This window comes from Phyllostomus hastatus, unplaced genomic scaffold, assembly GCF_019186645.2.
Source record: "Phyllostomus hastatus isolate PE091 unplaced genomic scaffold, TTU_PhHast_1.1 phas_contig_210, whole genome shotgun sequence".
NCBI classification, from domain to species: domain Eukaryota; kingdom Metazoa; phylum Chordata; class Mammalia; order Chiroptera; family Phyllostomidae; genus Phyllostomus; species Phyllostomus hastatus.
The window spans coordinates 36,768,329-36,790,637 of NW_025333737.1; the positions used below are offsets into that span (position 1 = coordinate 36,768,329).

Here is a 22,309-nt window from a genome sequence, read left to right on the forward strand (position 1 = left end):
TGGCACTAACGTTTGTCACCAGACTATTTGAGCAAGTTCCAAAGGAAAATGATATTCTGTCTCTCTGGTCCCCAATCAGCCAAAGTGGCCGAGAAGTGGGTCGGAAGAGGCGGGGAGGGGGGCGGTGCCATGAGGGACAGAGGGGAGATTCCGCCCGCCCGTGACGGAGGGCACCTCTCGGGGCCGCCCTCACCGGCCGCACCCGGGTGCCGTTGGGACCTCCTGAGCCCCGGCTGGGGAGCTGCCCCCTCCCGTTGTGAGCCGAACGCTGCTGGCTGTCCGGATTCCCGGTGGGCAGGCGGACCCACTGCCGTCAAATTTTTTTATTTTTTTGCACACACAGACTTCTCATCAAGGTCCTGCTGTTGTAAGGAGAGCGGGAAACTTCCACAAAGAGGTCGTTTGGTTGGTTTCCATCTATTTTCCTCTCTGGGCACCGGACTGACCCGTGGGCAGATCCAGAGCCCGTGGCCGCCCCCACCAAGGAGGTGAGGGTCACAGAACCAGGAAGGACAGCGGGGTGGGCTGATCCACGGTTGTGGGTGTCAGTGGAGCCACCTGAAGCGCCAAGGGGCAAGGGACGGGTCGCGACCAGACCCTGCTCGGCGGAAGACTGGGCCTTCGGAGGAGCGAGACCGGCTCGCCGCCTCCGGTTCCGCAGGCCTGCAGGACGCCCTTAAGCCAGGCTGTGCGCGCTGCTCGCCGGCGGGTAACGGAGAGCCGCGGTGCGATCCCAGGCTGGCACACCTGTGGGATCCGGGTGCACCAGGAGGGCCCGGCGCGGGAGCTGGGGAGACTCCTGGGTTACCCACAGCCTCTCGGGGGCGGGGCCAAGTCCGGCCCTGGCTCCTCCCCCTCCCCCCACCCCCGGTCTTCCTAGGGGCCGGCAGGGTCAGCCCCGCGTCTTTGATGGAGGTGCGAACGGTGGACGGAGGTCGGAAGTGTAGGGACCGGGCCTCGAGGCGCGGAGCGGACCTCCGTGCAACAGTCGCTAGGGAGCCCGTTGTCACCCCGCCTCCCTAGCGACTTCTCCTTTCCGCAATACTTATTCTACAAAACGATTCCTTCTTTCCTTCCCGCCTGCCTGCCTCTCTCCTTCCCTTCCTTCGAGAGGGAGGTAGGGAGCACCTACTGGGTGTCAGAGACTGCGCTGGGTGCCTGGCGTCGATCCGTCTGGGCGCTCAGGCAGCGTGGATTCTTTCCAGCAGGACAAGATTATTCCACCACGGTCGAGGTCGCGAGTAGTTCATTTCCGCTGCACTGAAGTGCTGTGAAGACGGGGTGCAGAGGTGCGGAGGCCTCTCCTCGCCTCCCCAGGGCTCCCAGCCCGCAGGTGCCCGGAGCGAGCAGAGGCGGGGGCGGGGGAGCCTCAGGCCACCAGCGCCAGGGCCCCTGCTCAGCCGGCCACCTCGGGCCTCCTCTGCGGGCCAGTCCTGCCTCACGTGGCTTCCCACCGCCTGAAGGCCTCAGCCGCCTGCTTCCAACGTCAACCCGAGGGGGCGACGAGCTGAGAACATGAGAACACCCCACTCCCTCCCGCCGTGGGAGGTGGGCCGGGCTCGGTCTCCGACTGAGGGCACGTCGTAAACTTAAAATGTGCTTCACGAGCTGGCAACAGAGCCCCGCGGTTCGACACCCGAGAGGTACAGACAGATGACCTCCCGTTGTCACCCTGTCCCCGGGGGGTGCCAGGGACACGTCTTCATAGAACAAAAGGGGGGTGCAGAGTGGGGGGGCCACAGGCCGGAGATACACCGTCAGCCTGTTGTTGGAGACAACATGTAAACATCGGGACCCGCACACCCACCTCGGGACTGGGGGCTTTCTTTGGAAAAGTCGGATGATGTGGCATGTGTGGGCCTTGGTTCTGGCCGCTCTCCTTGGGTCCTAAGGTGGGCGGGGCGGGGGGCCCTGGAGCTCAGCACGGCCGCCCAGGATGACTCCCCCCCCCGGCCCCCGCCCCCCGGCCACACACGCATGCACGCACCTCCCCACTCTCCCAGGAGCCTCGGGCGGCTCTCTGCAAGTCCACCCCCCCACCCCGCCCCCGCTCCTCTAGGCTGATGCGGGCCAGGAGGCCGTTGTCTCAGGGGCTTCATCTCGTCTCCTAGACCCCAGGAAACCGCAAGTACACGGAGCCTGGGCCTGCCAGCCCCAAGCCTCTCCTCCCACCCGCCGGGGCCTGGTCGGCGTGGGCCTCCTCTCAAGCAAAACCTGTCCTGCCCGGGGTTCCGGTGCCAGCTGGCCCGGGGTCACGTGTGGCCTGTCGGTTCGATGCACAGTGAGCGAGGGCCGGGCAGGGGGAGGTTCTGCCAGGGAGCCCCCCAGCCCCTGCAGCCCCAGGGAGCCGGGATTCCCCGGGACGTAAGTGGCCACAGGCCACGGCGCTTCCCCACGCCGGGCCGCCGGAGCCCGGGGAGGCCTGCAGCTCCGCGCTGGGGCGGCGCTGGCTGCCTGCCACGCCGCGAGAGGCCGAGCTTCCCCTGAAGATGAGAGACGCATTCACCTCTCACCGGGACAGCGGCGCACCGGCGGCGTTTCCAGAAACCTGGGCTCTGGCTTCTGGTCAATGGAATGCCACCCGACCCCGGGCCTCGGCGTGGCCAGGGAGCCTTTGTGCAACAGGCGTTTCCTGTGGCAGATGACACGCTTTTCGACCTTGGAAAGACCATGTGGACGCTGCCCCCGCCCAGCCGCCGCCCCTCCCCCCCCATGGGACAGGCTGCTGATTGGAGCTTCAGCGTTTGGGAAGGTCGTTCTCGACGCCCTTCAGCCCCTCGGGGGTCCCCCAGGGCTCCCGCCGACTCGGGGCCCTGGTGCCACGGGCCTCAGGCCTCCCAGTCGTAGGGCCACTCAGGGCACAGCTGTTTGCCAAAGCAGAGGATGGCAAATTGTGGTGCACGAGCTGGCGTACTGTTTTTGTAAATAAAGTTTTATTGGAAACCTAGCCACACTCATTTCTATTGCTTGCGGCTGCTTTGGCTACTGAGTTGAGTCATTGCCATCTGGCCCACAAAGTCTAAAATATTGACTCCTGGGCCTTCTGAGAGGACGCTGGCCAAGCTCTTCTCTGAGGCAACGGGAGCCTGCCTCGTGCCAGGGAGGGCTGGGGTCAGATCTCGGTTTCTTGTGTTTTTTTTTTCTCTCAAAGATTTTATTTATTTATTTTTAGAGATAGTGGAAGGAAGGGAGAAAGAGAGGGAGAGAAACATTGATGAGGGAGAGAAATACCAATTGGCTGTCCCAAGCCACCAACCAGGGGACCTGGCCCACAACCCAGGCGTGTGGCCTGACTGGGAATCGAACCGGAGACCTTTAGATTCGCAGTCTGGCGCTCAACCCACTGAGCTACACCAGCCAGGGCCAGGTCTTAGTTTTAGGGAAAGGGTATGAAGGACTGGAAAGATCAGAGTAACAGCTCGGCGGGGAGAACAGATCCTGTGGCCTGGAGGGAGACCGGGAGCTCAGGTGAGCCAGCCCCGGAAGGTAGGGCCCTGGGCCGCCAGGTTTGCGAGGGAGCTGTGTGGCAGGTCCGTAAACCCCCAGGAGGCCCAGTCCCAGTGTCCCCCCCTCCCCCAACCCGGGGGGGGTGGAAAAGCACGGAGGGCGGCTCCCCTCTGCGACCTGCAGACTCTGGGGTGACCCCCTTCCGCAGCAGGCGCCAGCGCGTCAGTCGGGCCAGTGTCTGCGGAGCCACCTCCGGTGCGGGGTCCTGTTCTGGGCGCCCAGAGGACACCAGGCTCTAAGGGCCCACGTTGGGGGGCGGGGGGGTGGGGGTAGGAGACAAAACACAACCATCGACCCGTGAATAGGGTTCCATCACCGCGAGTGGTGGGAAGAAAATAAAACCGTACAATCGTGTTGCGGGGCCCGGAAGGCGTTGCTAGGGGGTGGTCAGAGCCTGGAGGATGAGGGGAGCTTGGGGGGGAGACGCTTGTAACACAGGGGACAGTGGGCACAAAGATCCCAAGGCGGCCACGCAGGTGGGCAGTCCCGGGGGCAGAGGAAGGCCGGGCTGGTGAGGTCAGGCAGTGGCCACACGGGCTCGCTCCGGATCCGACAGGGACAGCGTGCTGCTGGGGGGAGAGCTGGTTACCCCCCCACCCCAGGCCGCCTGACAGTCGGAACTTTCACGCCGAGGCAGAAGCGCAGCCCGGCTTCCTCCCCCTCCTCCCGCTCCAATGGGCTAGCAGCGCTTTGTCTGAGAGAGACCCTCGCTCACACAGAGAGCTCAGCTCCGACAGGAGGCCCTTCCCTGTGTGCCGGCAGGATCCCAGTGCGGGGTGGGGGGCCGGGGGGTGAGTCACAGACAGTGGGGCACAGGCCCTCGGCTCAGGATGTCCGGGCGTTTCCTGCCGGGCAGGCCAGCTCCGCTATCAGGGGGCAGCAGCTCACCCCCCCCACCCCCTGACGTCAACACTCCTTCCAGAGAATGGGTTTCCTCTTCCGTCGGGGAAGACACGGTTTCTGTCGCCTGTCCGTCGACCCCCTCATTCGCACCCTGGCCCCTCCTGTTTGGGAAGAAGGGAGTGGACTAACAAGAAGGCGGTGGGTGAGGGGGACTCAGCGGGCGTGCGTCTGAGCCGTGCGGGGGGCCTCAGAGGACAGATGCTTCCTCCAAGGTCATCGGGTGCACCGGGGACCCCTCAGCGGCAACGGTCGGGGCTGCCCAGACTGCCTGCCCCCCCCAGCAGCTCTGGGGGGCTCCCAGGCTGACTCTCTGGGGCATGTGCCTTCTCTGAGCCGGCCCTGTCTTCTCTACGTGGTCTCACCAACCAGCCCCCCCCCCCCCCGGTGAGAGATGAGACCCCTGGAGAAAAGAGTGTTTGTGCCCTTGTCATGTCAATGTCACCCTTGAGAAAATTGCTCAGCCTCTGAAGACCATCATTTAAAATTGTTGCAATCGCTACATGTGCGTGTTCTGGGGCAAAGTGGTGGTTGCTCCACTCTGGCTGGAGCGCTGACAGTGTCCGCCTCCCAGACCGGAGGCTCCCGGCCAGTGTGGGTCAGCAGGCTCCGGAAGAAGGCCTGCCCTCTGCACTTGATGTAGACCCTGCACGTAAGCCTCCCGAACGCAATGCTGCCGGCCTCAGGGCGTGTTACTAGAACTTACTGGAGATCGGAAATTCCCAGTGGGTCAGGACTGCGGTTGTTTGTCTCACTTAATCCTTCACCCAGCAAAGCGCCGAGTGCCAAGAGGGGGGAGGGCTCTTTTCTGGAGGGGCAGGGGGCTCCGGGGGTGCAGGAGGGGCTCGCCATTTCTCGCCGCCGCACGGCCATCCAGCAGCGCCGGTCTGCAGCCGCCCCGGGCGCTGTGGGCGCTGTGCAGACCTGGAGCCGTGAAACCGATGGTCTCACTCCAGTTACTGGAAGTTAGGAAATTTGATGATTCACCACTTCTAACTTGGAATAGTTGAATCAAATTCCATCTTCTATTTGTGAAGCTATCTCATCTTAATGGAAACATTAAAATCGATGTGAGTCCCTGCTGATTGTCAACGGTGTGGAGATTCTTGAATGGCACCAGCAGCCCGTGTTGACATTTTGGTGGACTTACGTCCTGTCTCCCTGTGTACACGCTCTTTTCAATTTTTAACGAAATATGATAAGCTTTATTCGACTCTTTGGTAACCTGGTTTTACACTTCACGTCAATAAACAGTTCTTTTAGAACAAACATTCTCTTTTGGTTGTTGGTTTCTTCCCCATTGTTTTTTGTTAGAACAAACATTCTTCAAGAACACAATTTTTTTTAATGGATGCCTGGTTTTGCAATGTAGTGACGTATCCTTACTTATGTAACCAACTCCCCCGCTGTGGATTGCATTCACATATTTTTTTTTTTCAAATTGTAAGAGAAAGTTTATTTAGAGAGTTACAAAGGTGGTAGATTGAGGTGAGCCAGGTGGGCTGGCTAGGCTGAGGAAACAAGTTACAGAAGCAAAAACAGGGCCCTTGGCGCTTAGGAGAGGGAAAGGCCCAGGTAATGCGCCTGGGGGTGGGGTGGGGAGGGGAAGGCGCGGTCGTCCACATTTTTGAGTTCAAGAACAAATGCTGAGATGAACATTCCTGGGGGGAACCTGTTACTGCTCTTTGCTTGGGATAAGTTGGTGGAAGTGGAATTTGGAATGTTTTGTATCCAGTGTGTCTGCACCTTTTTAACCTCGCAACACAGCTCCCCCGCCCCCCCCCCACCCCGCAATAAGTAGGAAATGACTATCTCCTCTGGCTTTTCCAGCTTCCAAGGCCCAGCCCACGTGGGGTTCCCAGGGAGCCGCACACATCAGACCAGGGCTACCTTTCCCGTCTCAGGATCCTGCGACGTTTTCCTTTTAAACGATTGGCCACCAAGTGTCCTTTGGCTGCAGGGATGAGCTCCCTCAGCTTATCTGGCCAGAGACCCATCCCTTCCCGGGCGGGGGCTGGTGACAGCAGGTGTCTCGTAGCCTGCACACACGGCGGGGTGTGGGGGGGGGGGCTGCAGGCCGCGGGACTGACAAGGCGAAAATGGGGTTTTCCGTGCTCAGTGCGTGACGTGCGTCAGCGGTAACCCAGTTTTGCACAAAGTGTAACCCACACCTCTCAGGGGGGTGCGTCGGCCGCAGGTTCAGCCCAACTGGATCGGGGGTCTGCAAGGTGAGGTCCCCACCTGTCGATGCGGAGTCAGGGGGATGCAGGCGACTGCGCCCGGGCGCGCAGCACACGTGGGACCCCCCGCCCGCCCCACCGCGTCCCCAGACGGGAAACTGAGGCTGCGGGCACCCCGCCGCCTCCCGGCCGCGGTCCCGGCGCGCGCCGCCCCGTGTCGGCGCGCGCCGTTGTCAATAAAGTTCTTGCGCGCCGGAAGCGGAAGCGGCGAGTCTCCATGGCGGCGGCGGTGGCCCGGCCGGTGTTCTGGAGGCGGCTGCTGGGCCTCCTGCCTGGCCGGCCCGGGCTGGCCGCGCTCCTGGGGCGCCTGTCCGACCGCCTCGGCAGGAACCGGGACCGCCGGCGCAGGAGGTGAGAGGGGCGGCGGGGGTGCGCGCGGCCGTCCCCGCCCGCCCGCCCGCGGCGTCGCAGCGAGGCCCGAGTGTCCCCCCGCGCCCGGGCCCGCCGCCCCGGCTCCCCCCTCGGCCTCCCCGGGGGCCCGGGCCCCCAGCCCTGCCCCGCGCCCCGCGGTGCGCGGAGACGAGCCGGCCGCCGGCCGCCGGCCGCGTGCACGTGCGCGGAGGGCTCGTGCGCGCGCTGCGGGAGGGGGCGTGGCCGCCTGGCTGCGAGAGGGACGGTTCGGGGTCGGAGGGGTCCCTTCCTTGAGCAACCCCGGCCGGCCGCGAGGTGACCCCGCGGCGTGAATCAGCCCCGCTGGGACTGTGTGCACGCAGCGTTTCTCACATCCTGCCAGCCGGGGCTGTGAAGCAATCCTGAGTCAGTGGCACTCAGGCCGGGGAAGAGGAACCACTCGAACCCCCTTCTCCGAAAGCTTCCCAAAGGGCCCGCGTTGTGGAAAAGTACTGAAGTGAGTTACGTAAACGGTGAAGTAGGCTGACGAGCAGGGTGTCCGGGCAGTGGTCTCTTAAAGCAAACATTTGCCCAGAACGTGACGACGAAGAAAGAGGCCCGCTGCTCTCGCTGAGATTAAAAAAAAAAAAAGAAAAGAAAAAAAAAAATCCTCTTGTGTTCATATGCTTTTTTTTTTTTTTTTAATTAGATTCTAGCATTACCCTTGATCCTCGGTGTGTGTGGGTCAGGGGGGGATCTTTGAAGGGCATCCTTTATACGGTTTGCGTCGTCCTAGATTTGCATCTGCGGCTGCTGTGTGAGGTTTGACCCCCCCCCCACTGGCCTAGGGTGCCGCCGACCGTGGCCCCCTCCGGTGGCTGATTCTAGATAGGAAGAGGAACTTGCTTCATGGTGGGTGACGGTGGGAGATTTACAGCAAAAGAGTTGATTAGGGGAACTTGTGGGTGACGGATGGAGCTCTTGGAAGCCTGCTGATCAGAAAGGTTCTGAGATTCAGATCAGCGCACGCAGCGGGAGTGGGGGGGGAGCCTCTCCGTGCTCTGCAACCGGTTCTGAGCAAAGACCAGTCCGTCCCAGTGGGGGAGTGAAGTCAGATGACTTCTACGTCCTAGTCTCGGGCTACCGAGAAATTTGGTTGAAAGTTTCAAGATTCTGTTCTCTCCTGGAAGATGTTTAGGTGATTTTGTCATTTCCCTGTACGTGTTTAAACTGCGTGAAAACCATTATTAATCACTGTTAACATTGGAATTGATTGCTAAAGGGTGTTGGGCAATCTCCACAAATTCTTCTAAAAACGATATTTCTCTTGGGTGGTTTTTTTTTGGGGGGGCATTGTGTCGGGGGGATAGTCTGAATTGACTCCCCAAAGTGCTTTTTGTGAGTAGTGGCCCCGAGTTTCCTTGTAATGGCATGGGGAGAGGCCACTGGTTTCCGGGGCCCACAGCCCCGCCAGGAACCCAGGGGAGCCACACACAGAAGCGCACATGCCGGAGACTCGTGTCTGGGGGTCCTTGGGGGTCAAAGGACCCCCGGCTCCGACCAGCGCCGTCACCGGCCCGTCGGTTTCTGACTCTCGGCCTTTTTCGTGGTGCGGCTTTCCTTTCAATTCCCGGTGGCCTCGGCGTCTGGGGTTGCTCACGTCTGCAGGGGCGCTCGCCCGTGGCCGCTGGCTTTCGTTTCCTCCCCCTCCTGAGTCGCACCTCCCGATTCCTCATTCCCCGAATGATGCGGTTTCTTGTAACTCTGATCACTGATTCATTGACAAGGGTTCTGTGTAGCCGTGAACTGAAGTTATTTTAGATTTCAGCCTGTCAGTCTGACTCAGCTGTCGGAGCGCCCGGCGAACCCTCGGGGCCGGCAGGACGGCAGGGAGAGGGGGCGGTGCCTTCACTGCCCTTCGCTGCCGCGGTTTCCTTGCAGTGACAGGCAGCCGTGGCGACGGAGAGCTCCCCTTGCCGTGTCTGCTAATCACTGACCCAGAAACCCTGCAGTTGTCCCTGAAACAGGCCTCTGACTCTCCCCCATGGGCTGCTGGGCCCGCCCCTTCAGCAGGTGCCTGGAGCCCCGCGGGCCGCGCCGGGCACCTGAGAAGCAGCAATGAGACCTCAGGTGCTCAGCCCCATAGCAGCAGCAACAGTCCAGCGAGGCAGGGACAGGCACGGGGGTGCCCGAGAGGCGCACCTGGGAGTCACGGGAGGCCTCCCGGTGCTGGCGAGCTCCGAGCCGTGTTTCAGAGAGCAGGAGTGGGCATGGGCGCGGTGGAGGATGGGGGATGGAGGGGGATGCTGGGGGGACCGAGTGTCTGGAAGGACAGTGAGTGACACGAGCTGATGGTCACAGCAGCAGCAGACCGCCGTCCTGAGCTTCCACAGGTTCTCCCCTCCCCATTTCCAGGGGCTGCTGGGGGTGCTGAGTGGGGAGGGGAGGGGAGGGAGAGAGGAGCTGGGCGTAAGCCAGTCCTCCTGGGAGGCAAGCTCTGAGATGCTGTGTAGTTTCTCCTGTCCGCGGTCTGGGCCGAGGAGGGCGGGGCTGGTGGGAAGCCACGGCGGTGGGAGGAGAGGAGAGGGCCGTGGGAGGGTCAGCCCTGGCCGAGTGCGGAGGGGGGGTGCCTCGGGGGCGGCCCTGGGGTTCGGTCAGACGGGGGAGTGAGGAAGGGCCAGGTTGGGGGCTGCTGCCAGGGAGAGTCAGGGGCACGCTTAGGGTCCAGGCAGAGCGCCCAGTGCCGAGCTGACTGCAGGGGTCTGGAGTGGGGGGTGGGGAGTTGGGGCGAGGAGACAGGAGCTTCCCACGGTTGTCAGATCGGCAGTGTCGACTCTCTGGAGCCGAGGAGCAGAGGAGACCCGCCGGGAGGTCAGGGCGTCGGGAGGGCATTGGCTCCTCACCTTGAGCTCCCCTGCCACACAAGGAAGTAGTTTTTCTGTGGTCTCCTTTAAAACAACAACAACAACAACAACAACAAAAAAACAGAAAAAAACACCCATTTTCAATTTGAGCTACATGTGCAGAAAAGTCTTTGTTTTTGAAACTCAGGTCTTGTTTTCCTCGTTCTAGGCGTGTGGCGGGGGGCTGGCTTCCCCGAGTTGGGAGGGGAAGCGTCACTTGCAGATTCTCCTTTCAGTCAGAGTTTCTTGCACCGTGACGGCATCAGCGCGCGCTTGTTCAACTGGGTAGCAGTCTCTGCCCCGAGGGACCACCGGGTTTCCAGAAATGACTGGCTCTTTGAACTTGGCGGTGCCGGGACCCAGCCCTCCTGACTCATCCCAGTGCGGTGGGGTCACCTCTCGGTCTATTTATAGCCCTGGAACAGGTGGGAGGGGGAGACTTGGAGTTGCGGCACGGTTTCCCCCAATCCACGTTTTCGGACCCGGCCTTGCCGGGAATGGGGGTGCGGGGTGCAGGGGGCCGGCTTGTGGGCTGCAGCCGTGTTGGGCTTGTGCTGGCCCGTGTCCGCCCCGAGCACACTGGTGCTGGCGGTGAGTCAGGCCTGGTCAGCGGCTGTGTGGACGGGCCGGAGGCAGCCCGGGGCCGCAGGGTTGGGAGGGATAACCCCCCGGTAAACACTGGCCCTGATGCACGTGAAGGGGCCGAGTTCGAGGCTGCCTGCCGGCAAGTCGGGCTGGCGGAGGCGGCTTGCACTCCTAGCGCAGGACTCCCGGCCGGCGGTCAGGTGGGCCTCGTGCGTTCGGCCAGCCCAGCCCGCGGGGCGGTGTGGGTCGTGCGCTGGATTTCTGGCGCCCTGATGTGACAATCGGCTTTCTTTTGGGGGCGCGTCAGGAGCGGAGTCAGCGGCCTGAGCGTGGCCCCTGGCGGGCCGGGGTGGGTTGCGGCCCTCGGGAGTCCGGGAACCCGCCCACCTCCCCGGCGGTCCGGCCTTGCGAGAGGCAGGGCAGGCAGGGCCGCCGGCCGGGCTGCAGGAAGTGCGCGGCCGTGGGTCGTTGCCCGAGCCTTTCTCAGGAAATGTTATGACTGTTGCTCTTTTCTCACTAGTTCACTTTTTTTTTTTTTAACACATGTAAACGTGTATGAGGGAAGGGGAAGGGTGGGTTTTTCTGAAAACAGTCGTTTCTGAAAATACAGCAGTCCAGAGCGCTCAGTTTCTTTTAAGACTTCCGTCTTTCGGAGGGGACCCAAGCCGCAGGGTCTGCACCACGAACCTCATCTCTGAGTCCCCGGGGCCTCGTGGGGCTCCGGGCCGGGGCTCCGAGCCTGCAGCCTCGGACACCTGGTAGCCCTCGTGTGGGGCCCGGAGACTCGACGCCCCCCACCGCCGGCGTGGAGGTGGGGCTGGCGTCCGAGGCATCGCCGGGTCCTCCCTTCAGAGCCCCGCGTGCCCTGTTTGGGAAAAGCCCTGGGTCGCTGGCCGGCACGCCTGCGTGCCAGGGCCTGCACTGAGCCTGGGGGACAGGGGGACAGGGGGACGCAGGGAAGGTGAAAGGCATGGCCGCATTTTCCCGTGGGTGCGGCCTCTGCTCCCTGAGGCGCCCTGTGAGGGGGACGGCGTGTCCGCGGGGTCTCGGCAGCCGCTCTGCTCCGGCTGCTGGTCCTGAACTCATGTCCCATGTCCCTCCCACGAGGGGCCGGGCTGCGCTGTCCTGTCTGGGGCCGGGAAGGCTCCCACCGTCTTGGCTTGCCGGCGGCCCCTGGTCCGGGGTCTCGGGCACAGGGGCGTCGGGGCACACTGTGCTTAGTCAGGGCTGTTCGGACTGGGCTCCTCCTGGACACGGAGGGGAGCGGCTGCCCTCGCCCCCACGCCCCCTCCCGCCACGCTTGAGGGTCTCCTCCGGCGCCCACCTTCCATCCCACCCCCCCGGGCCCCTGTCTGGGTGGAGGAGTGGGGCTCCAGGTCCGGAGTCCTCGGTGCTCAGGCCCAGCCCCTCTGCAGATTCCGGGGGAAGCCTCGAACCGTGCGCTGCACCCACAGACTCAGGCGCCCCGTGGGTGCTGGGCCCGCCCTTCAGCGGGGCTGCCTGTCGCGTTTTGCTTTTAGAACCACAGGCTGGGGGTGGTTTGCACTGTTCGTTCGGGGGCTGAGTGCCTGGCGCCCCTGCTCTGCCCGAGCGCTGTTCTCTAACCGCCCCCACTGTGCCAGAGTGTGCGGGGGGGCGCACTGCAGTCCTCAGCCCCCGCGCTGCCCCCGCCCTGTGGCTAGAAGTGGGAGCTGGGCAGCGTCGAGGAGCGGGGACGCGAGCCCAGGTCTCGGTGCAGGGTGCGCGAGTGCGCCTGAGCTGCCCAGTCCCCGAAGCGTGAGTGGGCCCGGCTGCCGGCCGCCCCAGACCCCCTGGGGGGCGGCAGCTTTCTGACCCGGGACCCGAGGGGGGCGTCCCGGGGCTGACGCCCAGCCTGGGCCCAGGGCACCTGCGCGGCAGGCTGTTGCCCGCAGCAGGGAACCCTCTTCTGGGAGAACCCCCGGGAGCCCCACGGTGGGAAGAGGGGACTAACCCCCAGGGGGCTCTGGGGGAGGGAGGAGAAAACGGACGGGCCCCGAGCAGGCTCCAGAGAAGCCTGAGGCGGCTGCTCGGGTGGGGCGGGCCGCAGGCGCCCCTGTGGGGGCAGCCAGCTGACGGTAGCCTGGACGCCCCCCGAGGCGTTTCTCGGCTGCTCCCCTCGAGCGAAAGCAGACCCGTCAGCCCGCAGATGGAGCAGGGAGCCCCCAGAAGAGGCCTCAGCAGATCTCAGGCCGAGCCCCCGGGGGAGCGTCCCGGGGAGAGCCGCCTGGCGGGGGCGGGGGCGGGGGCGGGACCGGCCCACGGAGGCCCTGGGGGTGCCTGGGCCCACCGGAGCGCCTCTCTGCCCGCAGGACCGGGGGGTAGGGGGTGGGGTGGGGGGGCGTGGGCTGACGCCTGTGCAGGCTGTCGGCTGTTCTGGCGATGGCGGCCGTGGCCTGTCCCCGCCTGCCCCCCCGGGTGGCCCGCTGTGCCGGGCGTCCCGGAGCTGCCCCGGTGGCCCGGGCAGTGTCACTGAAGCACACGGGCCGTGTGTCAGCGTTCGGACCCCGGTTAGTTAATTTTAGCGCCGGCTGTGTCGTCCCCCCGTAACTGCAGGTGTGCGAGCCGCCGCCGGGGCTGTGGGAGGCGGGGCCCCCGCCTGGCCCTCCTTCCCGGCCCTGCGTGGCGCGTCCCAGGCGCGTGCGTGCGGCGGCTTGGACGGAGGCCCACGCTGGCACCTGCCCTCTCCGGGGTTGCGTGCCAGGGAGGTGCTTCCTCGTCCTGCCTTCTGGGAGCCGCCGCGTCTCCTCGCCCCGGGGGGAGGGCGTGGGGACTGCCTGCGGGCCCCCTCCTTAGGGTCCGAGCGCCGCGCTGGGGAGGGTTGCCGGGCCGGGAGAGAGGTCGCTCTCACGCTACCGTGGGGTTTCCCCGCGGACAGGCCGCGTGTGGTCGGTGACTCGGAGACCCGAGGCCCCACCTGGAACCCCAGACGGACCGTCGGGCCGGCGTGTGGCCTTCCCGAGTCTCCGGTTTCCCCTCGGCCGGGAAGGGCCCCGCTCCCCCGGGACGCACGCGGCCTGAGCTCAGCGGGGGACGGCCCGCAGTTGGGGAGCCCGAGGGGCCGTGCCCGGTTCGGTGTCTGGGGCCGTCCTGTGTGGCCGGTGCTCATCCCTTCGGAGCCGGGAAGGCCACTGCACACTCGGGTGCGGTCACCGCCACTGCAGAGACCGCGGGCGGGGGCGGGGGGCGCTGCCCGCCCCCCTCTGCCCCCCGAGGCTTCCCAGGACCCAGGGCGCCGGCACCTTCCAGGCTGACCAGTTTCCTCGGCTCTGAGTCGGCGGCGACACGCCGGTGGGCTTCCTGGGAAGCGGTGTGCGGGGCCCGTGCGGCCCTGGGAAGGTTCGGGCTTGGACACGGCGAGCGATGACGTCATCTTCCTGGAATCTGTGGCTCCACGGCCCCCGGGGGGCTCGAGCGCCCTTTGCCCAGGGCCCCCTGGAGGCCGAGCTGGAAGGCCACACCCCCAGGAGGGGTTTCCTGCTGCATTTTCGGGAATTTGGGGTGGGCCGGGTTTGTGCTGCAGGCTTGCCGGACCCTGCCCCTGCCCCAGTCCCGGAAGGGGTCCCCGCCCTGGGCCTGGGGGAGGTCCGCGGCTGCAGGTGCTGGCCCAGGGCCGCCCCGAGGGCGCACGGCCCAGAGGAAGGTGTGTCCATGGGGAAGGGGCAGTGTGGTCACTGCTGTCGCCTCTCAAGGTGGCCTCTCCCTGCTGCAGCTTTTCACTCCATATCCTAGGAGTGAAGACAAAAATTGTTGTACCCCTGGGAACATTTTATTTTGGGGGTCAGATATTTAATTAGTTAATCCAGTGTACGAGGAAACTTTATTTTTCTGGGCCTCTCACGGTAGACGTGTCCTCGTGTTCGGTGGCCCTCCAGGGCTGCCGCCGGCCGGGTGTCGGGGCCGTGGTAGCCAAGCAGTGGCATCTGGGGGCTCGCCGGTGGCTACTGGAATCAACCTGGTGTTTGGGGCGCTTGGGGCGCACCCGCAGGCTCCGGCACTTCTGCGGGGGCTCAGCCAGTGGGACTGAAGGGAAAACCTCCATGTGGAGTTTGAGTTGGACTCACTTCACGTGGTCTAGGAAATCTGAAATTGGTAAAAAACAAACCACCCCCCGCCCCCCGCAAACTGTTGAGAGAGGCGTCTGTGGAAGCACTTGAGCAGTGCGGTGACCCCCTGCGTGTGTCTCCGGACCCAGGTCGCCATGGCTGCTGTTGGCCCCTCTGCTGTCCCCGGCCGTCCCCCAGGCCGGCCCCCCGCCTTGCTGCCTGTGCCCCGAGGGCGTGCACAGGTTCCAGTGGATCCGGAACCTGGTGCCGGAGTTCGGGGTCTCCAGCTCCCACGTGCGGGTGCTCTCCTCCCCCGCCGAGTTCTTCGAGCTCATGAAGGTAAGCCGCGCCTGGGGGGCAGGGCGACGGGCGTGCGGCTGGGCGGGTCCCGGGCGGAAGCGCCTTCTGCTGCTCCGGAAGTCTCGGTGGGCGCCCAGCGGACCCCCGTGGGCTCGGCCAGGTGGTCCTCAGCGACGGAACGGCCGAGTGGGGGTGCAGGGCAGCTCTGGGTCCGGGCCTTGTGCACCGAGTGCCCTGCGCCCTGTGTTGAAGTGGAGCCCACAGGAAGGGGGGCGGGAGAGGGGGCGCACCGCCCGGCACCTCCCTGCTGAGACGGCTGGCGCGCAGATCACGCCGTGCTCTTGGGCAGAGCGTTTCCCGGAGGACCGCGGGCGCTGGTGTGGTGGGCTACCGCACAGACACCTTCGGGGCTTGCTTTCAACCAGGGGCGTCCGACCTCTTGGCGTCTCCGGGCCGCCCTGGAAGAACAAGAGTCGTCTTGGGCCACATGTTAAATACGTCGAGACACGGGGTCACGAACGTACCTCGTAGTGTTTTAAGTGAACTTGTGATTTTGTGTTGGGCCACATTCGCAGCCGCCCTGGGCCGTGGGCCGGACTCCCCGCTGGGAGTGTTAACGGGCGCAGACACCACGGAACAGCTCAGCGCGGGGTGTGTCGGCCTGTGAGGCCAGGGGACCGCGCTGCTCAGCGGACTGTGAAATGGTGGCTCTGAGTTCCCGGCGCTTTCTTCTCTTGCAGGGGCAGATCAAAGCGGCCAGGAGACGGGTGGTGATGGCGTCCCTCTACCTGGGCACAGGCCCTTTGGAGCAGGAGCTGGTAAGGCCTGGGGGCGGGTGGTCCTGGTGGGAGCAGCGAGGGGCCCGCAGGCCGCGTGCCGCTGGTGGAGCGGCGTCCGGCAGCCCTTCCTTGCCCGCCCCGGGGCCCGCTTGTGCTCTCGTTGCCCCCGAGACTGGGCGTGTCGGGAAGATAGCAAGGAAGGTGTGGGGGTCCCACCTTTGTGGGCCTGCACCCCCTTCCCCCCAGCACTGGGGGCCCCAGCCGCTCTGCCTGCCGTCCAGGGCCCCCCAGATCTGGCCTTCGAGCTAAAACTGGTTTGTACGTTTTCAAACGATCGAGTTAAAAATCAGAAGCAGCGTAGTGTCTGTGCCTCGTGGAAAGCACATGAAATGCCAGTTTGGGTGTCTATGAATAAAACTTTATTGGAACGTCGCCACACGAGTGCCGGCGGGGCGGCGTCCGGGGCCAGGGCTGCAGCCGACCCTGTTCTGCCTGCACTGGCTGGCAGGCCACGCGTGTCACCGGCACCAGGACCGGTGGGGGTGGGAAGGGTGGCAGAGGCCGTGCTTCTCGCAGCCCGGTTCCGGCGCAGGTGCCGGCGCGAGGGTGACCCAGGGGCTGAGCGGCGGGAGAGTGGACGCGGTCAGCGGGCTGTGTCCGTGCCCCACCGGGGTCTTGCTGATCCGAGGCTGGGCGATGGGACCCCTGCCCATGGGGAGTGCCGTTCTGGCCCAGAATGCCGCGGGTGGGAGCTGGGCAGCAACGGGGCAGGGCAGGGGGTGCCGGGGAGGGCAGGTGAGCGGACGTGCCCCCCCTTCCTCTCTGAGCGGGGGGGGCCTCTCCCTGTTCCCTGACACTCTTGGCTGCTTGGCAGCCAGTGGGCAGAGAGCACCTTCAGGACAGGGGTGTCCATGCCGGCCCCGTCTCCTGCAAGGCCCTGGCTGGAGGGGTGTCGGGTGGGTCCTCGAGTGACCATTCCCACGGCGGCCTCAGGTGAAGGCGTGGGCCTCTGCGCACGGACGGGTGTGTGTTCAGAGAGGGCAGTGGGGGGTCGGCCGACCGGGAGGGGTGGCCGTCGTGCGATCTCACGCCCCGCCCCTCGGGCCCGCCCCTCGGTAGGTGGACTGCCTGGAGATCGCCCTGGAGAGGTCGCTGCGAGCCGAGTCCCCCTCGGACCTCCGGGTGTCCGTGCTCCTGGACTTCACACGGGGCTCTAGAGGTGAGTCTGACGCCTCCCCGCGCTTTCTCCCGGTTCTCCTGGTCCCAGAGCCTCTGTCTCGGGCAGCGTGAGCGCCCCCCACCCCCACCCTGGCACAGGGCGAGGCCGTGGGAGGCCTGTCCGGCTAGCCCAGGACCGTCTGATTGTCCGAGTCAGGAGTCCTCCTGGGGCACGGGCTGTCGCCCGGCAGAGAACAGCTTGGGCTGGAAGAGAGGTTTTGGGGCTCTCGAGACTGGCCCGCTTCGGGCAGGTCGTGACCTGGGCTTGGACACGGCACCAGGACCGTTCTCCTGGCCCCGGGCCTTGGAGTGGCTTCCTCCTCTGGGTCGTGGCCTCTGACGGCCAGGCCCCACTGAGCACGGCCTCTCGGCCCCTGGAAGAGTCTGCCGCCCTGGTGGTCAGACCAGAGCCCCGTGTGGCCGCAGCAGGGGCTCCCGTTGTGCGGCCAGGCCCTGTGCTCTCCCCCTGCGGGGCCGGGGGTGCGGGCTCAGGGCGGTCAGAGTCGTCTGCGCCCAGAGCAGAGGTGCCAGCAGTGGGGGTGGGGAGGCTCCAGGAGGAGGTTGGGCACCGTGACCGGGAGGGGATGAAAGGGTGCTGACCACAGCGGCCCTGCCCTGAGACGTGCGGGTGCCCGGACCAGAGGTGGGCCCGGAGCCCCTCTGGCTGACCGGTCCTGACGGGTGCACGGTGAACGGGGCCCCACACTGTCGCCGCCGCTTCTCCTGGTGTGAGTCGCCCTTCCCTCTTCCTCCGCTCGCCCGCGTGCTCAGGCCGGAAGAACTCGCGCACGATGCTGCTGCCGCTCCTGCAGCGGTTCCCGGAGCAGGTCCGAGTCTCCCTCTTCCACACGCCGAGCCTCCGCGGCCTCCTGCGGCTGCTGGTCCCCGAGCGCTTCAACGAGACCATCGGCCTGCAGCACATTAAGGTGTACCTCTTCGACAGCAGCGTCATCCTGAGCGGGTGAGCTCCGTCCCCCTTCGTCCTGGCCTCCCCGCCGTGGTTCCCGGGGAGGGAGACCCGTCTGTCTCCGTGAGCCGTCGAGAACCCGCCCTCGTGGTTTTAGCCTCACTGCTGCTGCTGCGGGCGCCCCCGGGCACCGCGGCTGCCTGGGTGGGGGAAGCCCTCGGAGCCCGGGTGGGAGACCCCAGGGCCGCGGGGTCGGAGAGCAGCTCCGAGTCTGCTCCGCGCGGACGGGGGCGGGGCAGAGCAGGTGTGCATGCGCAGCGGAGCCCCGCTCAGCGGTAAAGAGAACGAAGCCTCGCCGCTTTGACAGCAGCGGGTTTCACGCCACGTGGAGTCAGTCAGACGGAGAGAGCTGATATCACCGATACGCGGAGCCTAAAAAAACCCAAACTCGTGGACAAAACAAAACAGAAACTGGCCCGCAGACACGGAGCCTGAGCTGGTGGCCGCCAAGGCGGGTGGGGGTGGAAGGAAAACAGGTCTGTAAAGAGAGTCCTGCCACACCCGCTTCGTGGTGGAGCTGGAGGGGGCGGGGCTTGCTGCGCGCTTCCTGTGCTGTGCCGGGCCCCTTGGGTGGGCGTCCCCTGTAACTTCTCAGTGACCCTGGGTGGTGGGTTCCTCGCTTCAGACACGAGAGACCAGACGTCCGAGAGGAGGGTGACTTGGTCAGGCAGAGCCACCAACACGCAAGAATGGAAAGGCAGAGCCAGGAGGGGACCCAGGTCCTGCTGAGTGTCCGGCACGGGCACTGTCACTGTGCCGGTGACCAGCCACAGTTCTTCGCTCAGCCGCCCGGTGGCTCTGCAAGGGAGGGGCTCCACCGGCCCCTGCCCAGAGTCACCTCAGTGCCACTCTTGCCTGTCTCTCGTGAGTGGTCGTGCTCGGTAGCCCACAGGTGGCCACCGCAGCCCCCGTGTCCTGACCGGAGCCAGCATTCCTGCCCCTGTGGCTCACCGGAGACCCGCCCCCGGGCCTGCCGCCGCCCCGGCCTGAGTCCTCGCCTGCTTGTCCCCCTCGCAGCGCCAACCTGAGCGACTCCTACTTCACCAACCGCCAGGACCGCTACGTGTTCCTGCGGGACTGCCCCGAGGTCGCGGACTTCTTCGCAGAGCTGGTGGAGGCCGTGGGGGACGTGTCCCTGCAGCTGCAGGCGGACGACACGGTGCAGGTGGTGGAGGGCATGGTGCACCCTTACAAAGGTAGGGCCCGGGCCGGGCCGCCCCCTGAGCCTGGGGTGGGGGGGTGGGAGGGCCGGGGAGAACACGTCTCTGGTGGCCTGGCCACAGGCGGGGAGTCTGGGGTGGCAGGGCCCGGTTCTGCTTTTGTCGCAGGAGCCAGACAGATGACTCACTGGCCGTCGGTCATGCTCTGTGGGGAGGGAGCCGGGTGGGAGCGTGGGCTTCGGGGCTGAGCCGGGGGAGGGGGGCGAGCAGGGGAGCTGCGGTGCAGTGTCTGCCCCCCGCCCCCAGGCCAGCTTCCTGCTCGGCCCCGTGGAGGCCCTGTGGCCTCCCGCCTGGACAGTGACCCAGAGGGCCCTCAGCCCGGCCCTGGCCCATCCTGGCAGCGAGGTTCCCGGGGGCAACTGCGTTCCTGTGATTCCTGTGGTGGCCACTTCCCGCGGCCTCCGAGGGCTGCTGCTGGCTCTGCTGCATCAGCAGTGCGGGGAGGGGTTGGCCCGGCCCCACCTGGAGTGGCAGCGTCCAGAGTGTGGTGCCTGGGGCCAGGGGCCGCGGGGCCACCTGAGCCAGCGGGTGCCTGCCCGGTCTGCCGCCGGCTGGGACAGTGGGCTTCGACCTCGCTTTTTAATTTTGTCCTCACAAGATTCACGGAAACCTGTTTTCCCTCTCGTGTAAACTAGCATTCTCCGTATTAGCCTCCACTTTGCCCTTTGGCTCTCGGAGCCCGAAACTCTTGCTCTGTGTCCTACCGGGAAAGCATTGGCTGACCCCCGTCCGACCCCGCAGGCCAGGCGCGAGTGTGCTTAGGACCGGTCCCTGCGCTCGGGGGAGGGGGGTCGGCCGTGCGGGGAGGGGGGGGGGAGCTGCCTGGGCAGCGCTGGAGGGGCAGACGCTGGGGCAGGGCCCTCAGCCCCACGGCGCAGGAGGGGCTCCCGGGACGGTGCGGCGTCGGCGAGGAGAGGGCTGTGCGCTGACTGCCGCCCCCGCCCCCCAGCCCGGGCCAGGGCTGAGCGCAGATGCCCTGGGCGCCGCCCTGGCTCTCTGCCTTCTCAGTCCGCCATGCGCAGGGCTTGTCCGGTTCCCCATTGGCCTCCCAGAGAGCCTGCTTTCGCGGCATCGCTGTCCCGCCTCCATTCTCCCTGGCGCCACATCCTTGCTCACGCTGTGGTTCCGTCTCCTGCCGTTGCCCCGCCCCCAGCGTTGCCCCGCCCCCAGTGTCTTCAGTTGACGCTCGCCTTCCGTCTTTCCTTGCCCGGCAGCAGCACCCACAGCTGTGCCTTGCCGCTCAGCGTGTCTGGTTGTCCGGTCTGGACGGTGCGGCCCCGGGCCGGGGTCCCTAAGTACGCAGGCCCTCGGAGCCCCTCGGCGCGCCACGGCCCAGCCGGGCCCCGGTCCCGCTGCACGTGCTCGTGCTCACATGGGTCTCTGTTGTGGAAGGTCCCAGGCATGGGGCTTGTGCGCGCGCGCACGGGGGTCAGGTCCCTGAAGCCCCTCCAATGCCCCCAGGCGTCGTCCCCAGGGTGCCTGCCCCCGCGGAGGCCCGTGCCGAAGTTTTCACGTGCGGAGCGGGTTGCGGCCTTTCCCCGTGCCCGGGGGCAGGCTCCCGGTGGCGAGGCCCTTTGCTGGTCCTCGCCTGCGCGGCCAGGTGCGCGGCGGAAATGCGTTCGGTGCTGACTGGCTGTTGAGGGCTGGGCGGGAGTGCGGCTGCGTCCGCCCCCTCACTCCTCCTCCCTGTGCCTCCCCAGGCGACCGGGCGGCGTACTGCAAGGCGGCGAACGCCAGGGTCATGGGTGTGATCGAGGCGGCGCGGACCCGCCAGCAGAGGCTGCACGCGCAGACCTTCCACGGCGACGCCCTGGTGCTGCGAGAGGACGCCGCGGCCGCGGGGGACCGCAGGCCCGCGCCCGACACCTGGATCTACCCGCTGATCCAGATGAAGCCCTTCGAGATCCGCATCGACGAGGCCGTCACCGAGACGCTGCTGACGGAGGCCGAGCGGGGCGCCAGGGTCTTCCTCACCACCGGCTACTTCAACCTGACGCAGGCCTACATGGACCTGGTCCTGGGCACGCGGGCCGAGTACCAGATCCTGCTGGCCTCCCCGGAGGTGAACGGCTTCTTCGGGGCCAAGGGCGTGGCGGGCGCCATCCCCGCGGCCTACGTGCACATCGAACGGCAGTTCTTCCGGGCCGTGTGCACCCGCGGGCAGCAGGAGCGCGTGCGGCTGCAGGAGTACCGGCGGCGGGGCTGGACCTTCCACGCCAAAGGTACCGGGGCGGCCGGGGGCCGGGGGCCGGGCGCGGCCCACCCGTCCTGCTCGGCGCCTGTCCCTTAGGTCGCGTCTCACGCTCGTGCACCGGGAGTTCACGGCTGGAGTTGCTCGGGCGGCAGCTGTAAAACGCGCTTCACCTGTTCCCTCTCCACGGCAGACGGCCGGGCGCGGGCCGCGGCTCTCCTCGGGCGTGGGCGTCCTCCCGTGCCTGCCATGCCCTCCTTCGGGACAGGGCGGGCAGGGTTCTTGTGTTGGGCACCGAACCGCCCACGCCATCGCCCTTTGTTTACAGCCGAGAAGGTCGGGGCTGTGCCTGTGGACGCTGCTGCCGCAGAACGGCCGGCGTCTGGGCCGCCGTTGGAGAGGACTCCGCTCGGGCGGCGCGTCCCAGGGGCGTGACGGAGGATGTGGGGGGTGGGGCTGGACCCCTGACCTGCAGAGGGATCGCGCTCAGGGACCCTCACAACCCCGCCTGGTGGTCCTGAGTCCTGGGGGGAGGGGTGGGGCGGTGCAGGGGCGGAGCCTCAGGCGGAGCAGGGGCGGAGCCTCAGGTGGAGCACTCGGCTCTCCTCGCTTCTCCACGGGGGTCAGGGGCCTGCTGGGCTCCTGTGGGGGCTCCAGAGCCTCGGGAACTGCCGAGCGGGAAGGAGGGAGGCGTGGTCACTGTCTCTGTCCCAGGTTGGGATCCTGGCTGCAGGCTGCCGCGGCCCCTTGTCTGTGGTGTTAGCTTTGGGGGTGTCTTGGAGCCCCTCCCCAGGAGGTCGTGGTGCCTCTTGGGCGGCTTGCACTTCCTGTGTGGGGCCCGTGGGCCTGCTCAGGCGGGCATGGGCAGGGAGCTGCCCTGCAGGACTGACCCCAGCCCTTGGCGCCGGCTGGGCCAGGCCCCAGGTCAGATGTCCCAGCAGGCAGGCCGGCCGGCCAGTGGAGGGGCGCGTGGAGAGCATTTCAGGGGTGGCTTTGTGACTCGTGTGCACAGCAGCCCTGCTGAAGGGCGGGGCCCTGGAGACCGGGCTGGGCAGCTGGAGCGGCTCCGACCTCCAGAGCCGTGTGTGCGTGTGTGTGCGCGTGT

The 22,309-nt window shown here is 66.2% G+C and overlaps 1 protein-coding gene across 1 annotated transcript in view; it reads left to right on the top strand.

Moving 5' to 3' along the window:
* Positions 1-6,845: 6,845 nt before the first annotated feature.
* PGS1 (phosphatidylglycerophosphate synthase 1) overlaps positions 6,846-22,309 on the top strand; it is a 28,038-nt gene continuing 12,574 nt past the window's right edge. The window contains exons 1-7 of the mRNA XM_045835914.1: positions 6,846-6,998; positions 14,679-14,868; positions 15,570-15,647; positions 16,728-16,827; positions 17,598-17,787; positions 18,811-18,989; positions 20,714-21,235. Of these exons, the coding sequence (XP_045691870.1) occupies positions 6,865-6,998; positions 14,679-14,868; positions 15,570-15,647; positions 16,728-16,827; positions 17,598-17,787; positions 18,811-18,989; positions 20,714-21,235 (1,393 nt within the window). The 5' untranslated portion in view covers positions 6,846-6,864. The remainder of the gene's footprint in view (positions 6,999-14,678; positions 14,869-15,569; positions 15,648-16,727; positions 16,828-17,597; positions 17,788-18,810; positions 18,990-20,713; positions 21,236-22,309) is intronic.